The sequence below is a fragment of the Trichoderma evansii genome, assembly GCF_050947405.1.
Source record: "Trichoderma evansii strain SZMC 28006 chromosome Unknown GGI43scaffold_1, whole genome shotgun sequence".
NCBI classification, from domain to species: Eukaryota; Fungi; Ascomycota; class Sordariomycetes; order Hypocreales; family Hypocreaceae; genus Trichoderma; species Trichoderma evansii.
Genome location: NW_028145205.1, coordinates 1,558,866 through 1,579,558, shown reverse-complemented (window position 1 = coordinate 1,579,558; position 20,693 = coordinate 1,558,866). Strand labels below are relative to the sequence as shown.

The 20,693-nt window shown below is 49.6% G+C and overlaps 7 protein-coding genes across 7 annotated transcripts; 4 read left to right on the top strand and 3 right to left on the bottom strand.

Moving 5' to 3' along the window:
* Window positions 1–336: 336 nt before the first annotated feature.
* On the bottom strand, window positions 337–2,298 carry GGI43DRAFT_427181 (Iwr1 domain-containing protein; the record flags this gene model as incomplete). The annotated part of the gene is made up of 3 exons (XM_083208775.1): window positions 337–1,139; window positions 1,202–2,170; window positions 2,229–2,298. The coding sequence occupies 3 exons, from the start codon at window positions 2,296–2,298 to the stop codon at window positions 910–912; spliced, it is 1,269 nt and encodes a 422-aa protein (XP_083066143.1). The 3' UTR covers window positions 337–909.
* A 1,356-nt stretch (window positions 2,299–3,654) lies between these two features.
* Window positions 3,655–9,691, top strand: GGI43DRAFT_419844 (P-loop containing nucleoside triphosphate hydrolase protein; the record flags this gene model as incomplete). Its single annotated transcript, XM_083207740.1, has 7 exons — window positions 3,655–3,898; window positions 3,983–4,137; window positions 4,203–4,761; window positions 5,271–5,301; window positions 5,485–7,139; window positions 7,179–7,224; window positions 7,960–9,691. 7 exons carry the CDS (start codon window positions 3,655–3,657, stop codon window positions 9,689–9,691), a joined length of 4,422 nt encoding a protein of 1,473 aa, XP_083066142.1.
* Window positions 9,692–9,908: 217 nt separating this feature from the next.
* Window positions 9,909–11,610, bottom strand: GGI43DRAFT_15152 (TIP41-like family-domain-containing protein). Its single transcript, XM_083199433.1, has 4 exons — window positions 11,457–11,610; window positions 11,373–11,402; window positions 10,323–11,293; window positions 9,909–10,257 (listed from the first exon to the last, which is right to left on the bottom strand). The coding sequence occupies exons 3-4, from the start codon at window positions 11,037–11,039 to the stop codon at window positions 10,126–10,128; spliced, it is 849 nt and encodes a 282-aa protein (XP_083066141.1). The 5' UTR covers window positions 11,040–11,293; window positions 11,373–11,402; window positions 11,457–11,610; the 3' UTR covers window positions 9,909–10,125.
* A 490-nt stretch (window positions 11,611–12,100) lies between these two features.
* Window positions 12,101–13,462, top strand: GGI43DRAFT_378516 (aurora kinase; the record flags this gene model as incomplete). The annotated part of the gene is made up of 3 exons (XM_083202711.1): window positions 12,101–12,196; window positions 12,251–13,285; window positions 13,346–13,462. The coding sequence occupies 3 exons, from the start codon at window positions 12,101–12,103 to the stop codon at window positions 13,460–13,462; spliced, it is 1,248 nt and encodes a 415-aa protein (XP_083066140.1).
* Window positions 13,463–13,681: 219 nt separating this feature from the next.
* Window positions 13,682–14,898, bottom strand: GGI43DRAFT_15113 (peptidase M76 family-domain-containing protein). Its single transcript, XM_083199430.1, has 2 exons — window positions 14,091–14,898; window positions 13,682–14,000 (listed from the first exon to the last, which is right to left on the bottom strand). The coding sequence occupies exons 1-2, from the start codon at window positions 14,640–14,642 to the stop codon at window positions 13,773–13,775; spliced, it is 780 nt and encodes a 259-aa protein (XP_083066139.1). The 5' UTR covers window positions 14,643–14,898; the 3' UTR covers window positions 13,682–13,772.
* A 1-nt stretch (window position 14,899) lies between these two features.
* GGI43DRAFT_15107 (glutamate 5-kinase) lies at window positions 14,900–17,076 on the top strand. The gene is made up of 5 exons (XM_083199429.1): window positions 14,900–15,475; window positions 15,566–15,753; window positions 15,818–15,928; window positions 16,002–16,272; window positions 16,330–17,076. Exons 1-5 carry the CDS (start codon window positions 15,187–15,189, stop codon window positions 16,992–16,994), a joined length of 1,524 nt encoding a protein of 507 aa, XP_083066138.1. The 5' UTR covers window positions 14,900–15,186; the 3' UTR covers window positions 16,995–17,076.
* Window positions 17,077–17,865: 789 nt separating this feature from the next.
* GGI43DRAFT_419842 (glycine--tRNA ligase) lies at window positions 17,866–19,930 on the top strand (the record flags this gene model as incomplete). The annotated part of the gene is made up of 2 exons (XM_083207739.1): window positions 17,866–19,461; window positions 19,535–19,930. The coding sequence occupies 2 exons, from the start codon at window positions 17,866–17,868 to the stop codon at window positions 19,928–19,930; spliced, it is 1,992 nt and encodes a 663-aa protein (XP_083066137.1).
* Window positions 19,931–20,693: the final 763 nt, after the last annotated feature.

The window sequence follows — 20,693 nt, the reverse complement described above, 5'->3', positions numbered from 1 at the left end:
CTTGGGCCACCGGCGCCCGTAATTTCACGTTCCCAGTTTTCTTTCCCTCTCTTGAACGCATGAGCATCGAACATGTATGTGCCCATAAACTTTCCCAGTCTTAAAATAGAGAGGACATGTGACTCTCCCCGCCAGTTTCTGTCTCTCTCCCGCTCTCCCCCGGCCGGTAAGCCACTCCCGGTGCCCCTCTGCGGCACGAGCAGTAAGAATGTAGACAGGCATACAAATGCAGGACAGCTCAATGTTTGCTTCCTGTTCTGGAGTCAAGTGACCTGCCAGGTGGCAAAGGCCAGCTCAGTGATGAGATGGCACATGGCAAGATAGGAAGGTAGATGCTTGTTTATTATTATCAACAGTGAAAGGAGGGCCAAATTGAGGCCCGGGCGCCTGCATTTCCAACACAGACTCTAAGTTTCTTGTGGGCTCGGAGGTGAGAGCGGTGAGGTACGCCATGTCGAAATGTCCAGGGGAGAAGGGGGGTGGGAGGAATGCGTCGCCCAACACATACATACGCACATGCGTTCATACGTAAAATAGTAGATGTACATGTACAACAACAATGTCAACTTGGTGTGCGTGTATGCGTATATGCGTGTTATGTTGCATGAATGTCTGTGAAAGTCAGAGAGATAGAGATGGACAGTAAAAATAGCCACGTGGGGAGATGGGAGTCTGGGACAAGTATGTCCATTGTTGCACGGCCGGGTTTGTGTAAATTTCAGACAAGAGGGGCCATTGTCGGATGTAGCAAACTGCAGATGAAACTGATTATAGCAGGCAGGTATGTCATTTTCTTTTGAATGGCAGTGGGTGGGATAGAGTGGGAGGGGGGAGTCAAGTGGCGTGTATGCGTGAAGCTCCTGTAATTTATCATACGCACAAAGAGCAAGATGCTCTCCGTTATCGAACCTATCGAAAGCCAGCATTGCGTTTCATGAATTCTCGGATGCGGTCCATTCTTGCGTCATCGTCATCGTCGTCTTGGCCCTCCATGACTAGTTCATCGCTGTTATACTCGTTGTCGTCAAACTCTTCCTCATCCGAGGCATTAGCATTGCGGTACATGTAAGCGTGACGATCGTATTCGTCCTCGGTATCGACTTCGTCCTCTGGATAGTCTGCCGTGTAGTAGTTTTCCGCTGTGCACAAAAGGTGAGGCTTTGTTTTACGTAAATCAGTGTCTTACATGATGTTGGCTTACCATTCTCATCTTCATCGTCCTCATCGTTGTCCTCGTCTTCATCTTCAGGGGATCCATAGAACAACATGCTTTCTTGTTCTCCGTTCAAGACCAAGATACCGACATCGGACGGAAGCACATCGAGGCCCATGGAATGAGCTGGGACGCGAACATACTCTTCGATAACCCATTCTTCACCATCTCCTTCTTCCTCGCTTGCATCTGCCATGGGAGTATCTCCTCCGTCTTCGGCAGAGACTGCCGGTGGCGCTGCAATTTCAGGGTGGCGCTCTTGATATCTCTTTTCAGGGGCTTTCGGCCTGAATTTTGGCCTCTCGGCTTGTTTCTTCTCCACCTCCATGGCATGCAGGTTTGCACCAATCTCGTTTAGCACCCATTGATTCATATCGGCAGTTATCTTATCCATATCTTCGGAATGACGATGAGTTAGAGACTGCGGAAGAGGAGCACGAGCTGGGGCCTCTTGGAAAAGGTCACGCCGTTTCGCAACACCAGGCTTTTTCAGATGTCTCTGTTCAACGGGCTGGTTGTGGCCCATCAGAGTATCTTCTTCAAGGTCTTGTGTGATGATATCTTGGCCGTCTTTTATGACCAGACTCTGACGCGAAGATTTTGGTATGATTTTCTTACGCCCAGTACGCTCGACAAAGATAGTTGGCCCGAACCGCACCTGCTTCGAGTATCCGGGGCTGGTCGGTCCAGGAGTGGCAGATGCTTGCGCCAGCATCGCTCGCGATACATGAAATTTGCGCTGCTCCGTAGGCTGTCCATCGGCATGCCGCTTCGTAGGTCTTTCTTCCTCGCTGCGTGTCTTGGTCAGAGAGGTGCCATCCTCCGGCCGCGAGACGTGAATCACCGGTTCGCCATCACTGCGGCTAACAACAGGGCCCGTTGCTGTGACCTTTGATTCTCGTCGCTGATATACCCAGTTTGCCTCGCTGCGGTGCCGCTTAGCCCCTTCATCGAGCTCTACGTCGTGTTAGAACAGTGCTGATGCCGTGATACAATCGTCAACTGGCAGACTAACGAAGAAAAGTAACGGGGGCATCATCGTCCCGTTTGCGCTTGACCCGGATAAGCTGCGGCGGGATCGACATGGCTGAGGAATTGTCAAGCCACGTGCTTCTCGAGATGGATGAGCGCCGGATGAGTGATCGTAATCCCGGAACAAGACGCTGGACGTTGGCCAGTTAAAGCGAATACAATCTGATAAACTTGTTGCGACGAAGAAAAAAAGTTTAGGGTGTTTTTTGGAGGTTGCCAATTCGCGCCTAGTATCAAGTACAGATACGAGCTAACAGGTGCAGTGCTCCATACATGAGTAGGTACCCGCGAGCGTTGCATGACAAATGACGTCGCGTCCCGTTGCACAGTGGCCGGGTCCCTGGCCAAAAGATTGTGTCTCGTTTGTTCTTGACATTTATTATTAGTCTTGTGAATCCCGAGCATCTTGAAACTTTAGCAATTCACAAAAGGTACCGTGTAAATTGTGTCTAAGTGCCCGGGAGGGAGTAGAGCAATGCGCTACGGAGTATTTCACGATCAAGCCCAAGTACATGTACGGTGAGACGCCGTCCAGACGCCGTTGAAGAGTCCCCGTTGCGGGCGGTACCATCAACCATGGGAGCTAGTCCTGGTACCAGTTTCTCCGCACTGGAACTTGCACTACGATCCGTTGAAGATGTAATGTGATTGGCCTGTCGCCTCCAAATCCCCAAGCTCATGATATCACGACCTAGGCCTTACTGGGCAGTACCTGTCTGCATCGTCCCAGGAGGTCCCAGTAACCTTTTGTCGTGGCTCAATTGCCTGCTATGCGGCAGCCAAGCGGGTGTTGCTGCAGTACCGGAGACCTTGCAGACGTTGCATTGACATCTCCATTCTTCGACATGGCTTAGCCGAGCTTGTTACCTCACAGAAAAGCAGCATCTGCGGCGCTGCATCGCTGGCCGGCTAATATGCAATGAGCAGATCAATAAATGCCTCCCCAATGCTGCTCCTTTTCCCCAAGAATCTCACCGTCTCCCGTCGTCGAGGCATTGGCAGTTCGGGCTGCTTCGGGCCTTACGCGACTCCCACGTCACCTCGAGGGGCCACTCGCCAGCCATGACGATTCGATGAACCCTACGGAATCCAAAGCCACCCTCCAGCACCGTTGCATCTAGCAGGGCATTAGCCTTTAGCACCAGCCAGCATCATCACGGCCCGGATCTTGGCCCATCTCTGAGCTTAGTTTCACTCTTGCAGAACCCCGCAGGAGGAGGACGCCCACGTCCTGGCCATTGGGGATCAGCCCACCAGCGCTTGTTTTGCCATATGCACAGTCGTTCATTGACTTTGGCGGCGCTGTTCCTTATTTATCATCTGTCATCCCCTGTTCGCCTTCAACTGCAATACAAAGCGGCAACTCTGCAGATCCCACTGTGAGTCGCTCTGCAGTTTGCTTCAACATCATGGCGTCCACAACCGTTCCCTATACCGTTACATATCGCCGTCCGGGGACAGAGCCTCCCCTGTTCCTGGCCGGAACTTTTACAACCGTACAGTGGGGCCTCCAGGAGATGGGTTGCTCTCGCGATGAAGGTGGCGAATATGTCTTCGAGTCTCGGGTATTCGTCGAGCCTGGGAGAGAGTACCAATTCAAGTTCAAAGCTGGGCAAGATGGCCCTTGGGTCTTGGACGAAGATAGAACTATTGGTGAGTTTTATTTAAATTCCATCAACATCCTCTGTACTGTTGTTCTGTTGAATTGTATTCCTGACTGGCGAATGCTTCATCTAGCCACGGACGAGGCGGGCAATCGCAACAACGTTTTGACACTGCCCAAGAGCTACATTTCCAAGATCAAAGACGAAGGAAGAAGGACTTCAACCCCTATTGGGCAAGTTGCTTCAGTCGCAGCAGAAGTCGCGGATATAGCCGCCAAGCTCGACGAGGTAAGAATAAGTGTCGCGACTTTTGGAGTCCTTACGACACGGTAACACTCTAACAGGCCGATTAGGAAGACTCGTCGTCGCCGCAAATTAGCGGATCGGGTGGCGAGAGCGAGATCGACGAAGACCTCAGGACTCCGTTGTTTGCTCATGAGTGCTTTGGTGCCTATGAGTTCGTCGACGACGCTTTGGACCATGACGCTCTTGATGATGCTAAGCTGAGGCGTGCTTCGAAGCCAAGGCTTGACGAGTACGCGATAGAGGATACGGACATTAACGATCCAACAATCGAGCAGTTTCCTTGTGAAAAGTCGGAGATATTCAACACGTTACGCAAAATTCAGTCCAGTTTAAGTGAGGATCAAGTTAGCCTTGATGATCCACAACAGTCACCTCGTCTCGACGGGAGAAGAACCAGCGTGGACTCGGATGATAGTCTGCTGTCATCGGGATCCCTGAGTCCAGTCACGGCCAGAAAACGAGAGAATCGCATGTCGACAAGCAGCGGTCGAAATAGGTCGCTGGTGTCTCTTGGCTCCATTGCTGAGGAACCAAAGACTCCGGGTCCAACTGAAGGGTCTCATCCATTGTCCACAGCCGGCTACTCGAAGGACACACAACTCAATCGTGTCAAAAGTCCTATAATCGAACAGGGCGAACCACTTATGATGAGACGATCTGTGCATTAATTGAACGCTATGGGATTCTTTGGTTAATTAACGGGGTCACGTCGATACAAAGCGACACAGGTACACGACATAGCATGACGTCAGTCTTTATAATAGCTCTGCCAACGTTTCACGAAATAATGGCTTTCCTTGATTGTATTTTGACATGGCAGCTACTTCTCAACGATATAAAGTGCTGCCATTTTGCATCTCATGAATCAAACATCAGGTTGATGCTGTATTTGTCCGACTTATATACATATACCTATGTGAAGACAATGGGTGGTGAACCATTCCCTTTTTGGTGAACGCTGTAGAATAAATGTTGTGAAGTCAAAAATCTTTTTACAAGCTGGGTCACTTAGAAGATAGATTTTGTGTTAAAATTACGAGAATGATTTATACAGCTAAAAGAGTGTGAATGCGTTTCAACTGATCTTTTTACATCATGGTTGATGGCCCGGCAAGAAAAACTGGGGGCCGGAGCCCACCAGAGCCGGTGCTAGCACTAGCACCGGCGCAGTAGGTACATCTGCTCCATAGTACACCACGATAAGAAAAAAAAAGTTGTGACTTCCAGTATCGTATCTTCATCCCACCAACCCACTATAAACAGGAATTCCATGATGCGCCGCGCAGCTGCAAACTCGGTTTGCTTGAGCTGCACCCGCACAATCAGCAGCCGTCCACTCATACAAACCTCTATACAGCAGTCATGTATAAGTCAACGCTTCTTGTCGCAGCGAGCCAAGCCGAGGCCCTCGCGCATGGTTCTAGCTGAGCAAGTCCACCGAGCACCACGTCTGTCCCAAAATGACCGCAAACCCAACCGAGAGAGGGTTGCAGGCCCCTTTACTGGCATGAACCGGAGAGTAGCCAACATTGATCCTAGCCGTTCGCCACTACGAGCTCGTTCTGCGCAGCCTAGCGATCGGAAATCGGCTCCAGGAGACGATAGACGACGATCGCAGGATGATAGAAAGGCACTCAAGATGCAGCGTGCCTTGACGTCGGTGTCATATAACAAGCGCATGTCAGTCAAGGAGCGGCTGCAGAGATACGAATCATTCGATCAGTTTGATCTTCTTCCCGCACTAAAGACGGCCGTTGCCGACGAGGTGTTCGCCGGGATGGTTGACATTCGACCGACACCAGTGCAACGACTGGCAATTCCTGCTTTGCTGGGACAAAGAGAACCAGGAGAGCAAAAGATTCAATCCAAAGATCAGTCCTCATTCCTATTGGCGGCAGAGACTGGATCGGGCAAAACGCTTGCCTACCTGCTGCCGGCCATCGATGCGTTGAAGATTGCAGAGGCAGAGGATACGGAGATTCAAGCATATAAAGAGCGAGCAGAGATAGAGAAACAGCGCCAGATGACTTCAGATTTCAAAGGAAAGCCTTTTGAAGAACCTCATCCCACCATGGCCAGGCCCAAGGTCGTTATTCTGGTCCCTACGGCTGAACTTGCTCACCAAGTTGGTCTTGTTGCCAAAAAGCTGTCGCACGCTGTCAAGTTCAAGACAGAGGTGCTGTCATCAAACCTGAAGCCTCAGCAGATTCAGCGGAACCTATATGGACCAAAGGGCCTTGATGTTGTCATCTCAACGCCTCACCTACTGGCTTCGATTGCAGAGTCTGATCCCAACATCCTCTCACGAGTATCGCATTTGATCATCGACGAGGCGGATTCACTTTTCGATCGAAGCTTCTCTTCGGTCACATCTAGCATCGTCGAGCGCTCATCCCCTTCTATGAGGCAGCTTGTCTGCTGTTCAGCAACAATTCCAAGAAAGCTAAACAACTACTTGGCTACCAATTATCCCAAGATGGTTCGATTGACCACGCCCAACCTACATGCCATCCCTCGACGTGTTCAGCTTGGTGTTATTGATGTTTCCAAGGAGCCGTACCGCAACAATAAAGATCTTGCGTGTGCTGATGTCATCTATACGATCGGAAGAGAGGCTTCGCAACATGAGAATTTGAACAAAGATGAGATCGATGTTCGCAGAGTCATGGTCTTTGTCAATGAGCGAGAGAAAACCGACGAAGTTGCCAAGTATCTCCGTTCAAAGGGTATTGATGCCGAAGCATTGCACAGAGACACTCCGGAGAAGCGCCACGGAGAAGTATTAGAGACCTTCACAACATCTGATCCTCTACGAACCGTTGTTTCTCCCGCTCCATCACGTCACCGAGCCTTGACAAACGTCAAGGCTTTGGTTGTGACTGATCTGGCCTCCAGAGGCATTGATACGCTTGCTGTTCGACACGTCATCTTATATGATGTACCACATACCACTATCGATTTTATCCACCGCTTAGGCCGAGCTGGTAGGATGGGACGGCGTGGAAGAGGTATTGTCCTTGTAGGAAACGATGACAGGAGAGATGTTGTTGCAGAAGTGAAGAACAGCATGTTCATGGGCCAGGCGCTCATCTAAGCGATTATGACGAATTATAGACGATCAATCTCTTTTCTACGGTATACGGTTTAGCATTTTACTATGACAACGGAGGAAAATAAATATTTGTGGCTGGAAACCCCCTGTATAATTAGCTGTATTGATGAAATCGGAGATGAGTGAGCTTGGAAAGTCTTTGACATGTAAGATTTTGACGATACATAGATAATCTCCAACATATAAAGAGAGAGATGGGAAAAATTCAAGAGAAATGAGACGTATATACGAATAACTGTCCTATTCTTTTCATTAAGCCCAGGCACCTATTTATATCTATTTGGTATAAGCTGATTCATGCCTGCTACAAGGCTGATGTACCGCTACCAAAGTACCACCTTTTTAGGCAATAAGCTCTATTTTTCTTAAGTGGCCCCGCCTAAAAATGGCAGCCTCGCGATTCCTCCACTTCCACCCGCGTCGGAACGCGTCAACATTTCAAGCTAAATTCATATTCACGACTATTCTATTGCCCAACCCACATGCATGGCACTGCTGCAATAACTGCGACCCAGGATTTTTGTTTTTGAACTTTCAGTTGGATTCACGAGAAGCGCGCATATTTAATTCTTCCACCTGCTTTGTTCATTAATCCTCATCTGCATTTCACAGCCAGTTGCAATGCCGCGGCCCAAGAGAGGACGTCCTCCCGGACCTCGTGCGGGCAAGGCTGCTGCCGTGACGCCATCAAGCGCAGAGCCTGCCAGCAGCTCCAGTGTCATGCTTGAGAACAAAACAGAAACCAGAGGTCGCCCCAGAGGCCGTCCCAGGAAAATTCAATCCGTCTCGCAACTCAATATTAACGACGAAGACTCCGTCGAGACGGCAAATCCTACTCGCGATGAAGCGCTCAACAGGCCTGTTAACGAAGATACGACTGCAACAAGCGAAGGGAGAGCAATTCGTGCAAGCTCAAGAAGCTCAATAGAGCTTGGCCGATTCACAGCGTCGACACCTAATTATGATCGACGAGATAACAGCGGATTGGATCTGGGCGACAGTGTTTTTGGCGATTTAGACGACAGCTTTGCGGATGGTCCTGGCTCGGCGCGCTCGGCAGACATTTCGAATATGTCTTATAGCGCTCTCCGGACTCAGTCACGTCGATCCAGTTTTATAGGAAGAAACGATCCCCCGATTCGACCAAGCAGCCGGAGTGGGAATACTCCCAGAGTCGGTTCCTCATTCAACATTGGCCTTTTCAAGCGGCGTGCACGGGAGCCAAGTATTTTGGGAACTGGCCAGAACCCTCTTGAAGAACCGACGACAGCCGACCAAGATTCTGAGGTCAACAGTGAAGATGACTTTGAGCCTGAGGCTGAATCCACCCCATTGAAAAATCGACGCCAAACACGTGGAAACGATGAGATTGCAGAACCAGAGTCGCCAGAGGAAGCCGAGTCCTCAAACCCAAGAAAACGCAAGAGTTTGGATGCACAGAAAAACAGCACACGCCCAGAAAAAGTATCGCGTACGGAGCCCGGTTCATCCAGACAGCTTCGAGAGAGGCATTCATCGGAACTGCCAGATGCTCCTCCCCTCTCTGACGAGGAACAGGTAGATGAGACAAGCGAGTCAGAAGTATCAGATGTATCTTCACCTCAGTGGCCTCCCTCTAGGCTTCCTCCACGTCCGGTTACACCAGTCAACCAAGCGGAAATCGCAGCTCCACCCGCGAGTAGCGGATCAGAAGCATCTGATGTGTGGCCAGATATTCGATCTCTAGCAAAGAAACGCCGCAGACCTTCCGTTACCACTCCCACCCGCCTCAATAACCTATCAGATATATCTTCACCTCCTTCACTAACACATTCGCCAAACTACGATGCAGCCAAGACAGGCAAGACACGCGGTCGGCCACCGCGAAGCCAGCAAGCTTCACCCAAGATGACTACGGCTGATCTTACAAGCCTGCTCCCCAAGCGGCGATACAAGAAGCAGCGCGACCCCCTCGGCTTAGAGAGTGATGAAGAACTCGATACCTCGGGATTGGGCAATGGAGATGATGAGTTGTCTTATTTGGACACTGAAACTGCCCGGAGGCGGAAAAGGGGTCGACCACCTACTAGAGCCGCTGGCTCCCGCTCTGCCTCTCGAGGCGGTAGGGCAGGCGGTTCGTCAAAGCAAGCTGGCGCATCAACTAGGTCTGCATCACGCCGGCATTCGTCAGACAAGGAAAATGCTGGAGACAAGAGCAGGGACAGCGATGTTGATATGGATGAGGATGAGGAAGGAGAGGAAGATGTGAGCCGATTTATTCCCCTGGCGGACAATACATTTGATGGTGCCACAGGGGAGGTGGATGCTGCTCCTGTAGACGCAGTGGAACTGAAGGAGGCGAGCAAAAAATTCAAGGAGGTAGACAAGTGGGAGCTCGATTTTGAAGAAGTGGCCGAGCCGTCTTCACCACAAGACGGGAGATGATGTCTTCCTCATAAACTATTATGATACGGCCCAGATTTCTTTTTCTGTTTTACGTCGATTGGAGTCTGGTTGTACTTCTCTATGGTTATTACTATTTTCAAACGTTATGAGTGTCTAATGAAGGAATCTGAAAAGAAGAGGCGCTGGTCTGGATAAGTTGGTTGGATTGGATTTGTATTTCCATTGTTGATATCATGATTCTGTATCATGTTGCTTCCTCTCTTGTCTCCTCTTTTCCACGTAGGAGATTTTTTACAGAGCTATATAAATGCTCTGGCTTATATTTCAAAATCAAAAGTTGTAACAAACGATCCCTAAGCTTTATTACCAATCCCCAAAACGCCTTTTCATGATTGCATTGCGATGCTGCTCACATGCCCTTCTAAACACCCAAGATTTTCATGTTTATCCTCTTTCCTTCTTCTCTTTCTCATTTACTGCTTTGCTGCTGCTAGTGATACAGCCTCTACCCGATGCTCGACAACTTGCAGCAAAGGATCCAAGGCAGTAGGATCTCTCAATGCGATTGTGACATCATCGGGCAGCCTTCCTGTTCTTCGCAGAGCCTGTATACGTATCAGCCAAGTGTCTCTAAGATGTGAATATTTTGATTCTCTAATGCTTCGCTTACATTTTTGACGTCCTCAAACTTGGATTCTTTTTCTGTGTATTCACGCAGCACCTCATCCGTCTCAAAGTCTACATAGACTCTCGTATCTCTCAGCCTGACCAGAACATTATCCAGTCGCATAAACAGCCGGACTAGCAACAACATGCGCTTCTCGTGAACCCTTAACTTGGCGCTATACAAAGAAATGCCATTATCATCCAGCTCGCTCTCATACAGAACTACCTCATCGAAAAAGAGCATCGGATCGCGGCGCTTCAGCAGCTCAATAGGGATCTGCTTCTCCGTAGGTAGAAAGCTCAACTCCGGATTCCCCTGGACCGTGCCGCAGTACGTTGTCGAGTAGCTCCAATCGTACGGCTTGACCACTTCTTTAATGCTCTGCGTGGTGCCCTCGCGCGTGCTCTCCCAGTCGCGCGCATAGGCCACGCGGAGCATGTTCTTGTCGGTCTTGTCGACGGCGTCGAGCGCATCCGTGGTGTTGAACTCGAGCGTCCAGTTGGAGGGGACGTGCGTGATGGAGACGAGGTTGTCGCCAAAGATCATCTCCGGCACGGGGATGCCGAGCTTCTTCTCGAGGGCATCGATGGCGGCGGACTTGGAGATGGGGAGCTTCCGAGTCGAGATCCGGAAGCGGTTCTGGGTGTGAGAGGTTGTGGCGGCAGCGAGGGAGTCAGGGCTGGGGAAAGGTTCGTCAAGAGCGGTGATGTGGTTTGTCATTTTGGTTTGGTGGCGGTGGAAGCTGGCGGGCAGCTTCGTCTGGGCGAGTGAGAAGGGTGAATTGGTAGAGGGTGTACAAAGTTGGAGATGCGCGTGAGAGAGCTATCTATATCTATGGTGGGGTGGAATGGACTGAGGCGGCGGGGTGGTTTGAGAACCCAAAAAGACATTCACGTCCAACTGCTGTACAGCTTTCACGCCGAATTTGTAACACATGATTTTTCAACATTGAATTTCTATAAAGAATGAATATTCTAGAATATCGCTTGGATTAGTATAAAGTCTTGTATACAGTGGTAATAGGAAGCTGATATATGGAACGTAACCATGTACCCATCAGATAAATGGCCTGCTAAGCTCCAGCTAAGAAGAATCAGCAAGGCTCAGGCGCCATGACCTTCTAGCAGAATAATTTACCCCTTTTGAGAATATCATAAGAAAGGAGAACATTATGGTTGTGTTACATTAATATTTGATGATTGCATTATATCAGTATTATGTATGAGAGAACAATTGCATAGTATATACGAATTCGACGTTATATATCACTTAAGATTGCAGTTTAAGACCAACATTGAAGGCCCCACTGGAGGGAGATCAATCAACTGAACCTGTCAGCCATCATAAGCGCCACTAACTCTAGCCATGTTAGACCTCAAGCCTATTTCAGGTGGGAGTGGCTATCAAGCACTCTAAGTGTACTGGCCGAATCATAAAGAAAAAAATGCATTTTCTCTAAATTGTACAATGAATTTTCTTTTTTCTTCTTTCTTTTTTTTTAATGCAAGGAAAACTTGAGAAACAATTAGTGCATGCATCTTCAGACAACTGCCGCTCCCTGTCAGACGTTGTGTTGGAGCTTAGTAAGTCCAAGATATGTATGCACGTGCGGTTGCCGTGACAACGTTAGACCGCAACAACGGCAGCTGAAGTGCCCCGTTGCTGCCACAGCCCGCGTCCAACGAACTCTCCTCTCTGATATCAGGCATAACTCAACCTCGAAGAAGGCCGCCTGTCTAATTGTTACTACAGAGCCGAGTCACCAAGATATGGCGAACAAAATGTCTACGCGCGTGCTTGAGTCACGGTTCGAGCACATGACCGTTCAAGACGAGAACGATCTCGGTGAAAGTTCAAAGCTCTATTCCAAGACCAAGGTAGGATGACAATCCCTTACTACTTGGATTTCAATGAGATTAACATGAGTCTAGGTGGCAACGGCCTCAAGCACTAACCGACCAAACCTTTACAAAGTAGCGCTTCAGTCGCAAAGTAACAATGCTGTTGCATCCGCCCTCCCTTCACAAGCGGTCCCGAGAAAACCTATGAATCCCGCTTCACCACCCCCAGTCAGAAAGCCTCTCCCTTCTACCACAGCTCGGGCAAGGGAAGATAGAGAAAGGGAAAGAGAACGAGAGAGAGAGAGAGAAAGTGAAAAGGAAAAGGAAAAGGTCAAAGTTACCGTCACCGAGAAGGAGATCGACGAGACCAAGGTAGCTCTCACTGAGCAGCCGAGTATGCCCAAGCAATTCCACTTGGGCATGTTTGAGATCGGGCGACCGCTTGGCAAAGGCAAATTTGGCCGAGTATATCTCGCCAGAGAGCGAACAAGCGGATTTATTTGCGCTTTGAAGGTGCTGCACAAAAGTGAGCTGCAAGCCGGCGGCGGCGTCGAGAAACAAGTTAGGCGAGAAATCGAGATCCAGAGCAACCTGCGACATCCGAATATCTTGCAGCTTTACGGCCATTTCCACGATAGCAAACGAGTTTTCCTGATTCTTGAGTTTGCTGGAAAAGGAGAGTTGTACAAGCACTTGCGGAAAGAGACCAAATTCCCTGAGTGGAAGGCGGCTCAGTACGTCGCCCAGATGGCCTCTGCACTGCGATATCTTCACAGGAAGCACGTCATCCACCGCGATATTAAGCCTGAGAACATCCTCGTTGGTATTCATGGAGAAATCAAGATTTCAGACTTTGGTTGGAGCGTGCACGCCCCAAACAATAGACGCAAAACCCTCTGTGGTACGCTCGATTATCTTCCCCCAGAGATGATCAAGCCTGGGTCTTCGGACAACTACTACAATGAGAAGGTCGATTTGTGGAGTTTGGGTGTGTTGACATATGAATTCCTCGTTGGCGAGGCTCCCTTTGAGGACACTCCTGTCATGACGCAGCGAAGGATTGCTCGTGCAGATATGCAAATTCCCAAATTTGTTAGTGCCGAGGCTGCCGATCTTATCAAGAGAGTAAGTGATCAGTTCCAGATATGAAGAAGAGTAACAAATCAGCTAACAAGCCAATCACAGCTCTTGGTTCTTGACCCGGAGAAGAGAATCCCCCTTGATGAGGTACAAAACCACCCTTGGATCATCAAGCACTGCGTAAAGGGTGAAAGAGCTTCCAACCGTGAGAGGAGCTCTTGATCTTCCCAGGGATACGACATATGCAATCTTTTGTCGCTTTTTAACGACCCTTTTGTCTTTGGAGTTGACTTTGTAATTTTTGAACTGGTATGTTGTCTTGCATAGAGAGGAGTCAAGGGCGTTTTCATTCTTTTTTTATTATTCTTTGGACGGTTACATGGGAACAGTTTAGCGATTCAGTCAGATGTTTTGTTTTTGGGGGGTATCCTTTAATAGTATTGAGAGTTAAAGTTGAGTGTCATGAGCGGAACTGCGCTAGAGCTAGACGGTATCGTACATCATAAAGTCTATATTTACAAGGCATTCGAATTTACCTATATACCTCATCAAAAGGCCTGGTGTCTGAGAAACATGAGTCCCAGACCTCATTGACCACTTTGGTCGCTTGAACATCGTCTTTACACCTCGGTCGAGCCATGACGGATCTGATGGCTCTTGCGCGGACGCAGTTCTGAAACTGTTGGGTCAAAGACCAGTTGCCTCGGGTCAAGGCTTCTCTTGTCCAACGACATTCTCCACTGAGCATTGATGCACGAATCTGCGGTTTTGGCTAATGTTAGTCACAGGCCATTTCGCCGATTACAACTCTCACTCCGGGAGCTACATCTTTTGCGTTCAAAGTACTGACCTCTGTGCACGCAGCATGCTTCAAATCTTTGTCTCCCATCCAGTCTACCTTCCACCGCAGATGGTCCCATGCATGCACCATTTCGTGTGCTAGCGTATCTTCCAGGTGTTTGCGATCGCGGATCTCATTTGCGCAAATCAGGATACCGTGGTTCGGGCTGAAGCCACCGGACTGTCGGTGCACCTGTCCATCTTCTTCCAGCCGCGCAGGGCATCGGCGACATAGGACGTTTGAGGCATCTAGATTGCCGTTCAAATCTTTAATCTTTCCGGACAGGAAGCGGACAACGGGCGAGTATGTGAATAGCCAATCGCGGTACTCGTCGCATCGCTTGCAGTCTCGCTCCTCGTGGACTTTGTATCGCCATTCGCGGTAGTGAAACAGACCCTCGGGGGTCATCTGGCCGGAAAGGATTCGGAAATAGTTCATCCACCATTTCATCTGCGGGTCGAAGCCAGTTCGGGCTGGGTCGTTGACGACTTCTTTGGGTGGTTTCGGTGTTGCGGAATCAACAGCCGGAGCTGATGGGGTTGGCGCTGCGCCTGGAGCCATGGCTGTGAGGTGTGTCTAATAATAGCAAAAAGGTATGTCGATGCAGGGATGTCGTATAACTGCGTCTCCTTTTCCTCGTAGTATACGTAGTGGCACGGATTGGATGGGACAATTTGTTGGATGAAGTGATGATAGTGTCTCGCTTCATACAAGCTCTCGTCGTTCTCTAGTACACAATTCTGCCGCATAGAATCGACAAAGTGCAGGGCGGTGAGAACCATTTTCTCACTAAGAAAGCTATTCTGTTCCGGAGGTGGGCTAGCTTATCTTATCGTAAGCTGTAAGAGGGAAAACTCCAAATTTGGATCCTGGCTGCTCCGAAAAGCGGGACGTAGCATGACAGCAAGAGAACTATTCGGATTGGAACAACTAGCAAGGGCGCGCCTCTGCGGTTGAGTGACGATCCCTTCTACATATGCGGCTTTCATCCCACCGGGCGTCTCAATTCGCAATTCAATGAACTGACCGGGAAATTTTCTGAAGCCAACTAGCTTCGTCGAATATAGCTACTATCGCATAAACCGTGACAGGGGAGCTGTCAAAGATGTCTGGCGATATTACTCCGAGTAAGCCAAATGACGAATTCTGTGTCTCATTACGTTGGCAGCGGTGGACGTCTAAGACGCCCAGCTGCATTTGTATTTATATCTCATATTACTTGCCCTCCCTTCACATCCCTCTTCCAGATTCATACATCTTATCAGTTTCATTTTTCAATGTGCAATTTTCTGTGACAATTCAATTGGCTAACATCTGCTCTCTTCCCACCTCACAAGACGACGGCCTATCGGCTATGAGGAAGGCAAAGCCTTTGACTGTTGTTATTAAGCTGGGTAAGTGCGAATTATGGATTTGTACCCTGGCTATTGTAAAAAAAAAAAAAAAAAAAAAAGCATTCCTCTCTAACATCCCCGCGAATAAAGGCACAAGCTCAATTGTTGACGAAACAACTCATGAGCCTTTGCTTCCCATTTTGACCCTGATTGTGGACACGGCTGTGAAGCTGCGTAAGGATGGCCATAGAGTGGTCATTGTCTCTTCAGGAGCCATTGGTGTCGGCCTTCGACGAATGGACGTAGCCAAGCGTCCAAAGCATTTGGCTCAATTACAGGCAAGGCTGCTCCGATATAGACACAATCTCAGCTTGCATTCTAACATCTGCGCGCTATCAATAGGCATTAGCAGCAATCGGTCAGTGCCGGCTGATTAGTCTCTGGGACAGCTTGTTTGCCCATCTGGCGCAGCCTGTGGCACAGATTCTGCTCACACGAAATGATATTGCTGATGTATGAGGCATAACAATCTGACCAGAGTGATATTGTTGAGCTAACCATGAGCAATGCTCTTTCCTTTGCTCAGCGAACACGATATCTCAATGCTCAGAGCACCTTCAACGAATTATTAGACATGGGAGTCATCCCTATTGTAAACGAAAACGATACATTGGCAGTTTCCGAAATCAAATTTGGCGATAACGATACCCTTTCAGCGATTACAGCGGCTATGATACACGCAGACCTCTTATTTCTCATGACGGATGTTGATTGTTTGTACGACAAAAATCCAAGAAGCAATCCCGATGCCAAACCTATTGAAATCGTGGAAGATATTTCAGCCCTTGAAGCAGACGGTATGTTGTCTTTCCATAGTTCGCCAAAGAGATCCCACCAAGTCTAAACAAAAACAGTCTCAAGCGCTGGGTCGGCACTAGGCACCGGTGGTATGAGTACAAAGATTATCGCCGCACGACTGGGAACGTCGGCGGGTGTAACGACAATCATCACCAGGTCATCAAATCCCGGCAATGTCTTAAACATTGTTCGTTACCTCCAGCCTGCGAGGTCGGCATCATCCATGTCGCTAAATCTCTTGGCTGCATCGGAAAAAACAGAGGTGAAGCTGGCTCCGCCATTACACACGAGATTTTTGGCTTCAAACGACCCAATTCGGGACCGCCATTTTTGGCTCCTCCACACTCCGAATCCCCATGGCACGCTCTACATCGACGAAGGTGCTCACAAGGCTCTTCTTACCAAGGCGGGCTTGCTCCCCGTCGGTGTGGTCGATGTCGAGGGCAACTTTGCCCAGCAAGAAGTCGTTCGGCTTGTCGTTGTCGCCCGAAAATCCAACCCGGGCCCAGACGGAAAGCGCTGGGAGGGTGTGAGAAATGAAATCGGGCGAGCTCTCGTCAACTATGCCGCTCCCGAAATCACAAGAATATTGGGCCATCAGAGCACGGAGATTAGAGGCATTCTGGGCTATGCGGATAGTGAGTATGTAGCTCATCGCTCGCACATTAGCATTTTTAGGGCAGAGAGCAGATCTGCGACTCCAACAAGAGAGCTGCGCTGAGCAAGAGTTGATAAAAGGGGCTATCATGAGGGTTCTCAAAGACTGGTATACGAGTTTGATGAAAGACATAAAAGAATATTTGGATAGTGGCCTCAGTCGTCAGGAAATAGGGAGAGGTTTATAGATGCATAGCATTTGATAATTCAACCTACTCTACATTTATATGCAGGCCCTTTTACTCAATGAGGGGCATAGCAAAATTCGATTTGGAAATAACATAAATTACAATTCTATTCATTTTCTAGATGATAATATTATTCATTTTATTTTTCTAGAATACATAAGTACCAGTAAGCTATACTTGATATCTGGCCTTTCGAGCCCTGCACGTACTCGATCCGGTATTTGCCCATCAAAATGTGACGCATATCAATACACCTGCTATATATATATGTACATACAGATTACACGTAAGGCTGGAGTCAAACGGCATGCCCCGCCGCAACGCAGGGCCTCAGCCGCTATAGGCTGTCGTGCAGGGCCCTGAGGGGCACCGAAGCCGGGCGCTGTAGAGTCAATCGGCCACTACAGATCTTTGGTGGGGTCTCTGGCCGGCTGGAGTCACACGCGGCGCACACAACTTTGTCTAGATGTTTCTCTAAGTTCTTTTCTGCCCAACCCCACCATAGCCAGAGGAAACCAGTGCGGCCTGAGTTTTTGTGACTCGACTCGCATCCTCGACATACTTAAAAACTGGTGGATGAAGCCAATTCGTCTGCCGCTCCCCTCCCCAGCAACTCTCGCCCGCCTCACATTTGCCCCGCGTGTGATCCGGCCTGCTGCAGCGATCAGTCGTCGCAACTTGTCTGTTTCTCGAAAGCTTTGCGCATTTCAGCCTCTCAAGCCGCAGAACCCCCCCAAGACCGGCGCCATGTCTTCATCCGCTACGACCCTCAAGGGCCAGCCCCTCGACAAGGTGGTCCTCGATGCCATGCTGCGACGGCGCATGTTCTACACCCCCTCCTTCGAGATCTACGGAGGTGTTGGTGGTCTCTACGACTACGGCCCGCCAGGCTGCGCTCTTCAAGCCAACATCGTCGATCTGTGGCGGAAACACTTTGTCCTGGAGGAGGACATGCTGGAAGTCGACTGCACTGCGCTGACTCCCCATGACGTTCTCAAGACCAGTGGCCACGTCGACAAGTTTGCCGACTGGATGTGCAAGGACCCCAAGAACGGCGAGATTCTGCGAGCTGATCACTTTGTGGAGGCCATCCTCGAGGCTCGTCTCAAGGGCGACAAGGAGGCCCGTGGCCAAAAGATTGAGGAGAAGGAGGTCGACCCCAAGAAGAAGAAGAAGGCAAAGACTGCTGCTGCTGTCAAGCTTGACGATGCTGTTGTCCAGGAGTACGAGGAGGTGCTTGCCAAGATCGACAACTATGACGGCCCTGAACTCGGCGAGCTCATCAAGAAGTATGACCTCAAGAATCCCGAGACTGGTGTCCTTCCCTCAGACCCCGTGGCCTTCAACCTGATGTTCCAGACATCCATTGGACCCAGCAGCAACCTTGCTGGTTACCTCCGCCCCGAGACTGCCCAGGGACAGTTCCTCAACTTTGCCAAGCTCCTCGAATTCAACCAGTCCCAGATGCCCTTTGCCTCGGCCTCTATCGGCAAGTCATACCGAAACGAGATTTCGCCTCGTGCTGGTCTCTTGCGTGTGCGAGAGTTCCTGATGGCTGAGATTGAGCACTTTGTCGACCCTGAGGGTGGCAAGAAGCACAGCCGCTTCCACGAGGTTGAGCACGTCGAGATGGTTCTGCTGGATCGCCACGTTCAGCTCTCCGGAAAGACCCATACCCAGAAGATGAGCATTGGCCAGGCCGTCAAGGACGGTGTTGTCGACAACGAGACTCTTGGATACTTCCTTGCCCGTATCCACCTCTTCATGGAGAAGATTGGTGTTGATCTGTCCAAGATGCGTTTCCGCCAGCACATGGCCAACGAAATGGCCCACTACGCCACTGACTGCTGGGATGCAGAGCTGTTGACCTCAACTGGCTGGGTGGAGTGCGTTGGCTGTGCTGATCGTAGCGCATACGATCTGTCAGTCCATGCCAAGAAGACTGGCGCTCCTCTGGTCGTTCGTGAGCGACTTGACGAGCCCAAGGTCATTGAGGAGTGGCAAGTTGATATCCAGAAGAAGAAGTTTGGACCCCTGTTCAAGAAGGATGCCAAGACTGTCGAGACTGCCTTGGAGGCTACCTCGCAAGAGCAGCGCGAGAAGCTGTCCAAGGAACTGGCTGAGACTGGAAAGATTGTCATCGACGTTGAGGGCATTGCCGGTGGCAAGGCTACTATCGACAAGGACTCTGTCGCCATTGAGTTCCGCAAGAGAGTGGAGAACACCCGTGAATACACACCCAACGTTATCGAGCCATCTTTCGGTATCGGCCGTATTCTCTACTCTCTTATTGAGCACAACTTCTGGACCCGTGGCAGCGAGGGTGGTGATGAAGCTCGTGGTGTAAGTCTTCCTCTTACTATGTTTACGTGAAATATTGCTGGAACAAATACTAACTAACGGTTTCACTATGCAGGTCCTCTCTTTCCCTCCCACTGTGGCCCCTACAAAGGTTCTCCTGGTCCCTCTGTCATCCAACCCTCAGTTCAAGCCTACAGTTAAGAAGCTGTCTCAGAAGCTGCGAAGCCTCGGCGTCTCCAGCCGCGTAGACGACTCATCTGCCAGTATCGGAAAGCGATACAGCCGAAACGACGAGCTCGGAACCCCACTTGGCATCACTGTTGACTTCCAGACCCTTCAGGATGGCACCATTACGCTGAGAGATCGTGATTCGACCACCCAGGTCCGAGCTGAGGAGGCCAAGATCCTGGAGGCCATCCAGTCGCTGGTCAACGGCAGCAAGAGCTGGGCCCAGATTGAGTCTGAGCTTCCCAAATTCCAGGGACAGGAGGTTGATGTTCCCGTTCGATAGATGGTAGAAACCTAAATCTAGATACCTATGTTTTAGCAAAAAGAGACCAAGAGTACAAGCATGTGGTTGACCATTTTGGAGAGTTGAGACGGTTACTCCATTTGATGAAAAGTTATGCAAAACACATAAAGCAAAGAGCAGGGTTATATATGGAAAGCCTGGTATAAGCGTCTAAGATAAAAAAAGAATCAAAGAAAAAAAATCAAGAGTTTAAACCACATGGTTAATTGTACCACTCTATAAAATCTACTTGGTATTACGAGACAACTACGAAAAGCGAAAAGCTGGGGCTGTATAGTGGCAAGTTGAGTTCGAGTAGCACTAGAGCCGCATGGCTTGACGTCGAATCCTTGTCGCTCCATTTCGTCAAGTCAATGAACCCTGCATGCGCAGGATTCACTTTGACTTGCATAGATTCCTCATAAGAGGGGCCGTTTTCGCGCGCGCGTGCTCTTGTGCGCTTTGTACGCATATTGGGGAGTGGTGTTGCACTTGTACTGCAGATCTGTTTTATTTTTCATGGCAGCCTCGTGAGCCTGCTTGATGTGCATCTACATCTATTATTTTTAGCAACCAAGATGGCAGCTGTGGTCGTACCAATGGCCTACCTATCGCGTGGAGTCGAATGTCATCAAACGGCGTGAAAAGGACTGCCCCTAGCGGACTAGCCTTACGTTTTATCGACCGCCTTGGTTGGAAAAGGGTTGGATCCAATATCATTTCAATAGACTGACTCGCTGCGTCGTGTGCCCCTTTTTTCCAC

Excerpts from the sequence above, each read along its gene's own strand:
- GGI43DRAFT_15113 (XM_083199430.1), bottom strand. The coding sequence starts at position 14,642 with ATGGCTCCAGGCGCAGCGCCAACCCCATCAGCTCCGGCTGTTGATTCC. Across the intron at positions 14,001-14,090 it reads AGCATGCTGCGTGCACAGAG|ATTCGTGCATCAATGCTCAG; the intron begins GTCAGTACTTTG and ends CCAAAACCGCAG.
- GGI43DRAFT_15107 (XM_083199429.1), top strand. The coding sequence starts at position 15,187 with ATGTCTGGCGATATTACTCCGAGTAAGCCAAATGACGAATTCTGTGTC. Across the intron at positions 15,754-15,817 it reads AGCATTTGGCTCAATTACAG|GCATTAGCAGCAATCGGTCA; the intron begins GCAAGGCTGCTC and ends CGCTATCAATAG. Across the intron at positions 15,929-16,001 it reads CACGAAATGATATTGCTGAT|CGAACACGATATCTCAATGC; the intron begins GTATGAGGCATA and ends TCCTTTGCTCAG.
- GGI43DRAFT_15152 (XM_083199433.1), bottom strand. The coding sequence starts at position 11,039 with ATGACAAACCACATCACCGCTCTTGACGAACCTTTCCCCAGCCCTGAC. Across the intron at positions 10,258-10,322 it reads AGTTTGAGGACGTCAAAAAT|GCTCTGCGAAGAACAGGAAG; the intron begins GTAAGCGAAGCA and ends ATACGTATACAG.